This window comes from Coturnix japonica, chromosome 12, assembly GCF_054131305.1.
Source record: "Coturnix japonica strain WE chromosome 12, WE-NBRP24, whole genome shotgun sequence".
Taxonomy (NCBI): Eukaryota; Metazoa; Chordata; class Aves; order Galliformes; family Phasianidae; genus Coturnix; species Coturnix japonica.
The window spans coordinates 20,989,413-20,998,845 of NC_140674.1; the positions used below are offsets into that span (position 1 = coordinate 20,989,413).

The 9,433-nt window shown below is 41.2% G+C and overlaps 1 protein-coding gene across 2 annotated transcripts; it reads right to left on the minus strand.

Moving 5' to 3' along the window:
* Window positions 1-592: 592 nt before the first annotated feature.
* LOC107318352 (serine palmitoyltransferase small subunit B-like) lies at window positions 593-7,810 on the minus strand. 2 transcript variants are annotated; one of them, XM_032446653.2, is made up of 4 exons: window positions 7,252-7,810; window positions 4,539-4,684; window positions 2,727-2,805; window positions 593-1,476 (listed from the first exon to the last, which is right to left on the minus strand). In XM_032446653.2, the coding sequence occupies exon 4, from the start codon at window positions 1,442-1,444 to the stop codon at window positions 1,202-1,204; it is 243 nt and encodes an 80-aa protein (XP_032302544.2). In that variant the 5' UTR covers window positions 1,445-1,476; window positions 2,727-2,805; window positions 4,539-4,684; window positions 7,252-7,810; the 3' UTR covers window positions 593-1,201. The 2 variants fall into 2 exon arrangements, with proteins under 2 accessions (XP_032302544.2, XP_085369809.1); XM_085513683.1 differs by lacking the exon at window positions 2,727-2,805.
* Window positions 7,811-9,433: the final 1,623 nt, after the last annotated feature.

Here is a 9,433-nt window from a genome sequence, read left to right on the forward strand (position 1 = left end):
GTGCTGTCACAGTCTGTGACCAAATGGTGATGGGTTGACAGCTGGACTCGATGAGCTTAGACATCTTTTCCAACATTAATGACAGTATTCAATCTCAGTTTCCACATCAGTTGATTACCACTTACTGAGAGCATCCTGTTGTCCTAAAGGTGAGGATGTTCTAGGAGCATCACTGCGCTCAAAAGACAGAAAAGTCACCTCATTGTGGGTGGGAGCAGAGCGGGGCTGTCATCCTGCATACACCACTGCTGTGCTGTGGGCATGGTGCTGAGCACATGTTCTCAATTTAATTGCATTGGTACTTCATTTCTGGCCAGCTTCAGTCAGTATCCGCTCTAACAAGCTGGCAGCATAACCATATTGTGCTTTCAAGAGTGAAGTTTAAAAACCATGGGCTTCAAAACAAAGCCAATTACAGGATGTCCGCAGTGTTAGCTATGAAATCTGAAGTCTCAACAGTTCATGTTCCAGAAATAAGTAAATGGCAAGAGTGTAAAATATTCCTACTCCAGCTGAATACGTAGTTTAGTGTTTTGCATATGGTATGTATGCTTTACTGATCTTTTAAAAGAATGGCAAATTATTTTAAGTCCAAGAAAATCAGAGTTTTATTTATAATATTTGTGGAAGGAAATCCTCACATTTTCAACAAATCAACTGCATTATTTTCATAAAGATGAACCAGTCAAATAATTCACTGCATTAAATAACGGAGTCAAACTAAATAAATACTGAAGTTATTGTATAAATACATACATATCAAGCCTAGAGAAGCAGCCTGTAGTTGCATGGTATCGTATAAAACCTTTCATGTACACATCTTCCCTGTCAGCAGAGCTGTGGCAGACAAGAACAATTATATGCCGTATAGGAATTTCCCAAGATGAAAACTCTCCATATCCAAACAGTTCTCCCTGGAGTAACAAAATATGCAGCACAGTTGCTTCCTTACCAAACCCAGCTTTGTAACTCCAGTCAGTCTTTAAAACTGAAAGCTCTTTAAAGGCACTGTCAAATGATAAATACGAGGACTGACTGAAACTGATTTGGCAAAAAAAGTTTGCTGTCACATAGTCCCAGAATACAGAAGAAAACGAAGAGAGTAAAACAGTGTTTGCACACACCCCGAACCTGTCTTTCTAAACAGAAAGCGTTGAGAAAAACACTTCTTTGATCCAAAAGTTATGTCAGGTTGCCAAAGTTACTTCACAACAGAAACAGTATTTTCACATTGGCTTCCAAATAAGGGCAAGAAGAACTGAAAAGCCGTGCTAATATGGACGGGGAAAAAGATGTAAGCAGTGTATGCTACCATCACTAACATAGTGACGTTGAAGCCGTAGAAGAGCACTTTTTCCCAGGGCTCCATGAGATAGCTGCAGGTGATTAATTCGAACTGGCAGTACAGCCAATAAAGATAGCTCTTCATGCTCTTAATATCCATCTTCAAGTCAGAGCAGCTTCTGAAAGCCTCCCCTATTACAATAAAGGATAGTTAGGAGAAAAAGAAACCTTTAAAAGAAAAAAAAAAAATAAAATAAAATAAAATAAATAAAAAAATAAAACAGCAACTCAATTCTCTCCAGTCTGTCCATAGTGACCACAGCTAGCAAATATTATAAAAGCATCAGAGAACTAAAATCCAGAGACCACAAAATAGATTTTAAAGCACAACACGTGACCAGATAGAAACAGACTATCCCATGAAAAGCTCCATTTGTACTCCTTTTGCCTTTTCTACCTTCACTTCTGAATAACAGAGTCAAATTCAGCCTGCTGCTGACACAATACAGACACTCCACAATATTTTTTTCCTGAAATCTGTTACCTAATAATTATTGCAAGTCCATTTTCCAAACCAAACTACTTTTATAACTTTTCCTTGCAATGGATTATTTCAGATTCTGTTGAAGCAGCTTAATTCAGAAAGCATTCATAGCTCCCTCTTCACTAGTCATGGATTCTGAACTTGGCTAGAAGTCTGATTTCTGTCACTGCAGATGGAATTGGAAGCTTTATGATTCAGTTGCTGCTGGAGTGCAAAACTGGAAGTATGCAGAATAACACACATACAGAACTACAACAAAGTATATCCATATACAGACAGTACAGCTCCATCTGCAACAGAGACTGCACTATCTACTGCAAGAATAAAAACATGCACATTTACTTTAAAGCTCTGCATTCAGATTGATGCTAATGGTTATTTAGTGTTACATTATACAGTTACTGGAAGAATACAGAGCTAGAGAGGTGAAAGGAAAACAGGACTTGTTCAGTCACTGATGCTTCATCAGTTAGGAGGTGAAACAAACTCCCCCCTTTTTAATTGGAGAGTTAGAACTTTTGGTGGTGTCAAAGTCTTTGGAAAACATCATATTCCACAGGAATTAAATACTTCATAGATCTGTAGACAGTGGAATTTCATCCTAACAAAAGCTACAGCTTAAGAGTTTTCAGGGAAATTTTGCCTTATCTTTTCCATTTGTCTACAATACCTTCCATATTTCTGCCTCACAGATAATATTTCTGTAGAAAAGAAGTACTATGAGCTACTTTTCTTAATATCCTTCCTATGTCAGACACATTTCTGTGCATTAAATGCAGCTATTATTAAATCAAGATAATATTTAAGCCTCTTATCAAACAAAATATTGCCAAACTACTTTGAGGAAAGAATTTTCCTACCAAAAAATGGTGCAGACTCTGAAAAAAGCAGAACTTACCTCTTCACTTCTCCCCAGTGACAAAAAGTTTACAGAGACACTTCCTGACACTTCTTCCTTTTGCAGCTGAACATCTCCTCTACACACCGAGAAGCAGAGAGAAGTACTTTTGATCCTCAATTACAGAGTGTGTCCTTCATACCCCGCCCTGCTTTGCTATTGCTAAAATCTCCTCTGGCCAAAACTGCATTATGCAATAAGGACAGCCATCGTCTGGCTCAGCACCACACTCTCATGACAGCATTAATTTGATAATTAGTAGAGAGTCAAAGAAGAAGATGTGCAGGGAGGGAGGACTGTACAAGACTGCAATTCTATACAGGAGAATCAGCAAAAAAAATGTTTACAGTTCGTGCCTGCTCTAATTGGGAATGACAACAACATACCTCTGCTTCTGTGGGACTTTACAGTGCAGGCTGCTAAAGTTCCTATGAGGTGCAATGTAATGTTTGTGCAAAAATAAGGTGTCAGAGTTACATAGCCACAAAAATGCATCTCAATTAACGTCACAGGAAAGTCTCAGGTGATGCCTTCACCTCCTGCAACCTTTGATTAATACCACTTTCAAACAGTTCCCAGTCCTCCCGCTGTGTCTGTCTCCCAGCCCCACACTCACAGATCAGTTGTCCTGCTTCAGAACACCAGGGAGGACAGAACACTTGAGCAAGATTTAAGTGAGTAAGACTCAGTGAATTTGCCCTAAAAATGCTACAAAATTATACCAAGCCACAAGTGCTTGAGGTATTTTAATGATCTAATTTGACAAGTAAATTAGGTAGAAATCTGCATAATAATTATGTTCTAAACTACCTGCCTGCAGTCAAATCATTCCCAAATCTGAATCAGCTTCACTTAGGAGGTAGAATGTCCCACAAGCAATGTCCAAGGCAACACTGCCACACCTTACTGCTTCCCTTCCTCACCAAACAGCCTGAGCTGACCCATTAGTAAAAGCTGATCTAGCCCTTCAACCTTTTTTTCCTTCTGTGGTTTTCAATAAAATAAAGTTTTCTGTTCAAAAACTGCCCACATCACATAGAAAATTAAAGACATGGTAAAGAAATGGCAGCAGTAATTCAGATGCCACATTGCCTTCTCTGGGAGAGCCACATGTCTGCTACAAGGGCCCATCTCCAAAGGTGAACAAACTACTACACTAATGAAGATATAACCTGGGCTCTGGTCTGCAGGGTGGATTCATAAATGCTGAAATATTATTGCCCTGAAATACTTCTGCAAGATTCTTACCTCAGGCATTTCTGTTTTCACCTCTACCTTCCATGCTAGGTTTTGCAACAGAGCACTGGGGCATGGAGTGGGAGGAGACATTTTCAGGGGTTTTTCAAAATCCACTGGTGAAAAGCAACACAGAAGTAACATTGTTGTTTTATGTACAAGAGAAGCAACACTTGCAGACCACAGTGCCTGTGCTCTTGGCAGGCCAGCAGCCCTGCTTCTAGTCCCCCACTTTCCCAGCTGGGTGTTTCAGCCACAGGCACCAGCAGAGCGCTGGCAGGGCAGCAGGAGGCAGAAGTCTGTTCACCTCAGCCTGAGTTCTCTCAGAAAAGTATTTGAGTGAGAGCCAAGGAAATTCACGCAGGTACTTCTGCCATTTCAAGTGCAGATATTTTCATTCCTTTGGATATTGCTCCACTGTTACTTTCAGTAATAAATTCCACAAGTTTAAACAATGCAGAAAGTAAAGACTTGTGTGAGTTCACTTTAGTTCTAACAGCTTTAGAAACATTTAAGTTTTTACCTGAAGCCAAAAGCTGTGAAGGGGGTACCTGTTAGCACAGAAGCAGAGCCTACCTCACAGGAATGAAATGTCAGGGTAGGCAGAATCCATTCCAGACGTGATGCTGTAAGCAGGTCCAGGATGGGGTTGTGAAGCTCCCAGGCACGCTCTCTTCAGGGCTCCCTGTGCAGCCACTCCTGCTGCTTCTCCCAGCTTTTACCTCAGGGGGAAGTAAGATCTCGTAAATACCTTTCACAGTTCATATTCACTCAGAATACAAATTTTGCCTGAAATGCCTGTTTTTTTATGCCAGTTTTAGTCTACAGGCCTTAAGATCATTTACCTTCACAGAGAACAAATGGAAAAAGTCTTTAAGATCAAAACAAAACAGAAAACAAACCCACATCACAATGCTTGGTACTATTATATACTATTATAGTGATGGATGAGTGGAGATGCAAGAACAAAGTATTTTTCTCACAGTGAACTCAAAGCAGTTTTGCTGCAGCTCTGATAAGCAGCAGAGGCTTTCCCAAAGAGAGCCTTGTCCCAAAGGGGCTGCACTCCCTTCCCCTTTTTAACACCATCTCTTCATCTTTCAGTGCTCTCTTCTAAGGTACATATCTGGAATCAACTTATCTGTGCTCCAAGAAAAGTCAGCACTGAGTCATAGCATTGCATCAACACAAATTTACATAAATCTGGTAAAGGGGAACATGGAAAACACAGCATAACATGTTATGAAAGCTTTATTACTTCCTGAGTGCCATCAGCTATTCGCCATCCATCTCCATAACTAGCAGTGTCCAGCCCTGAACCCAGTTAATTAAAAAACTGATCCGTGCAGATGCTGGTAAAACAGCAATTGGCAACATGTATGCAAAAAGTAGATAGTTGGGCCACCTCCCTCAGCCTTATCCTTGATCCTGCAGCATACTTTTAAACCAAATGGTGTGTTCCCAGTCCTATTTACTTCTCTCTCCAATCGTGTCAGTACCCGATAGGCAGCAACTCATGGACAGCAGGACAGATTGTGTGCTAGAACATCCAGGCAGCTTCTCAACAAGCTTATCCTGCATCTGCCAGAAACAGCTGCTTCTGGTTGTTTTGGGGCCTTTTAGTTGTGTTGCTCAGGTTTAGGCCTAGGCTGGCAGGTAATTACATTTCAAAGTCTGTTTACTGCTTCTCTCTCTGGTTTCCAGCCAAACAGAGTTAAATAGCCACATAAAAGGTCATGGAGTGATACAGCAAGAATTCTTTTTAGCATGGGAAACATGAATTAAAAAAGGAAACTAGAAACATTCATACATCCACTTCACTGAAAGGAATCACCATCCTCCTTTTTGTCAGTTCAGTGAGGTTCTCCATACGGAGATATATTTGAGATCAGCATCTCTTTACAGTGTAACTGAAATTGGTCATGAGTTAAAAAGCATGTGATGGGAGAGTGCAGAGACAGAAGTAGTGGAAGGAAATAAGCCTAATTTCCTTAGAAGACCAAGCTAAAAAATGCCTGAAATACAGGCATATAATATAATGCAGTAAAACTAAGACAGTTGAAAACAGTCAAAGGTGAGCTTAGCCTGCTATGGAATCACACCACAGGATGATCTGATCACAAACAGTGCTGCCAACTTCCTCCTATAAACATCCACAGCTCACAATAGTTATCCTGTGTCCCCAAGACACCTGAGAACCAGTTTCATAGCATAAAGAAACCCAGCAATAAGGAATGGCTTATATGGAGAAACATTTGTTTGGCTTGTCAACAAAATCGGGCTGCACCAAAGAACCTACAGAATACACCTTACTGCTCTCAGAAAGTAGGATTGATCTGTTCTGTACAACAGGGCAATTCTTAGAAACACTTTGCTCTGCATGGTGTAAAGCATCTAGAACGTGGATCTACATATCCTGTCACCCAGCAGGTCTAGCTCAAGCAGTATCAGCCATGGAATCAGGCTGTTAGGCACGTACAGGAACGTAATATAGACAAGGAATGTATCTGGATGAGGACAATATCTTGATGAGGAATGTGCCTTGGCTCCAGCTTATTGAGGCCTGACTTACTTCTATTAGTAATGCAAATAACATATCTCAGTTATTATTGCCTGCATGAATCATACAATTTTCCAGCATGGTACTTCACGCCTGGTTAGACCAGTTCAAGAACTGTTTTAATTCTACATCAAGAACTGACAATTAGTGAAAACCATGGACAGTAACAACCTCCAGAAGCAAAAGGAACACACATGGCTGGCCCAGAAGGATCAGGCACAAATTATATGAGCATGATATAAGAGGACACCATTTAATACTTCAGAGTGCTTCATGAAATTTGGGCACTGAGATGTGCCAGTTGTAAGGATTAACGCACCAACATCTTCCTACTTGCAATTACTTTACTTCAGGGCACTGCTCACTTACCTGCCCCTCATACAGTATTTTATTCAGCTATCCCTGGTACACAGACAACCATAGCAAGTTTCTTCTGCCCACCTGCCCACAAATCACTGTCTCATGGGGCATTCTGCTATTGCAGCCCCTGATAAAACTGGAAGTTCTCCTCACACCAAGCTTTGCCTGTTCTCTGACCTGTAGGATCATTCTGGTGTTCTGCTTGATAACAAGGACAATACCACACCAGCTCCCTTGCAGACCTTGAGTCTGAAAAGCAGATTGAAGCAACATGGAGACCTCTCACTGTATCCGCTAAGAAACATTCATTTAGTTTTCATAGAAAAACAGCAAACCTAATGCACAGTAACAGTCATATCGTGTCCCTACCTCTGTTTTCTCATTTATTTTCCCTTCCTCATTCATACCAGAAGTGCACACCCCTCTGGTGAGCAGTCTCAGGAAACATTCCAGCTATGTACTTGAATGAAACTCCAGCTTCAATTAAGGACTCTGGAGCCCGCCCGAGCACCCCGCAGCAGCCGCCTGGCGGACTAGCGCCTACAAGTCCCAGCAGCCTCCGCGGCAGCGAGCCCGTGCAGGAGGCGGGAGGGCACCGCAAGGGCTGCTGGGAACTGTAGTCCCGGGGATAAGGCGGGAAGAAAAGCTGCCTCAGGGAGGGGAAAATGTTAGTGTGGGCCTCGTAGTCTCTCCTTGCAGCAAAAGCACTACGCAAAACGTTATCTGGTCATTTTTATAAGCTTAATTTTTCCTTCAGTTCAGGCTATATAAGAAATGCACCTCTTTCCAAAGAAATAAATGGTCTTTACTTACACGAACCTGTCTCTTTTACCTCAGCGGGACCTCCTGGCTTTGTGAGCACAGTCTGACATCAAAGCAGTGTTGTACACCACAGCCACGTCCCTGCTGACTAACACCTAAACAGGCTGTAAAAAGGAGAAAACTCAGGTAAAATCTAATAATTTATACATTTTATTTTATTATTATTATTATTTTGCTGCCAGATAATACATTATGTGTTATAAAGAAAAAAAAGCCTCTCCTGCCTTGGTGTAAACTCTTTTGGTATGCACAATGAATCCTGAATTAATCGTATATGCAGTGGATTTGAACAACAAGTGTAAAAAGTGAACGCAGTGCAAGGTGTAAGCGCTGGGAAATGGTATAATTCAACACCGTAATATGCAGTATTACTCCTAAAGGACACTTTGGTGAACATTCATGGGTTTTATCTAAAGTATATTTCAAGTTTTAGCCTTTATCAGTGTCATCAAATTAGACATATTTATAGCTTTATACACAAAATCTTTTGCCCGTTCATTTTACTAATTCTGTTTTAATCTGTGATGTTCTGTGAAGAGACAGTACATTCCATGTGCTGCTGAAAGGAATAAAATGGTGTGCACTTACTTACGATAATAGAAAGATAGCTAGAAGTTTGTCTTATGCTAAGAGAACTATCCCCGAGTGCCCCCTTAGGTGCCTTTCATAGGTTGGAAGATGGTGTTCTGTGAAATTTAATCTGCAATAGGAGGAAAAGAAGGGATGGTTGAAAACTTGGGAGATCAATTGTAATTGCTGACTCCTAGGAACCAGAGAAGCGAACATCCTATCATGGCTGTGAAAGTGAGAATAGGGATAAGGAAATGAGAGCCTTCTAAATACACTGACATCAAGGAAAGACTGTAAGAAAACAGCAAACCCTGCAGCTTCCATATCCTGGAATGTTGTCTGCTTGACAAAGAGAAAAGAGACCCAGCAGCAATGCTGTGCAAGTGAAGAAGAGGAAAGTTTACTTTCCAGGCTGAAATAATTAGTCATTGTCCTGCAAAAATATAGAAAGCAATAGCCAGGCTGTTGCAGCCCAGCACGTCCTGCCCCTTCCAACTCGCAGACCCACTCACGCTAACAGGTTTGGGCTCAGCTTGCAGAACAGAGATGCTTGTACCCAGAGAGGACTGTGCCCTTTCTTTGATTGCCATCTCTGCTCTTCCAAAGAGCTTCAGACTGCAAAGCAAAGCAAAGGTTCAGCACAATGGAAAATGCCAGCACTCCAGGGTCATCTGTGCACCAAAGTCTGTGGGACTGCAAATGTGTGATCCACCATGGACTTGTCAAGGTCAGCAGTGCCTATCAGCCTGTCACCTTTTCCTCTTGCAATGCTAATTAGACTCTGTGCTCTGCAAGCGCACAATGGAGGCACAGGAGATGTTTATGCATCTTGTTTGTTGCTGCCCTGTAGCCATAATAAATGCATCTCAGGGCAGGCAAATGGGCTGAGCAGAAATGTTAGAATTATTTCTGTGTTTTAGAAACAGAATAGGCAGATAAAACTGTTTCTGCTTTAAGACATTTTTACTACCTCATTAAAACTGTGTTTGGACCACAACAAATAACACTTATCTTCCCCAGATATTTTTTTTCTCCAAACTCTGTATCTCCTGCGAGACATGGAGGGGAAAAGCCTTGTTTTCACAACTGATCAGGATGGACAGAAAAAAAAATCAGCAAACAATGTTTAGATTATCTACAGAGGGCCTAAAGTATCTCA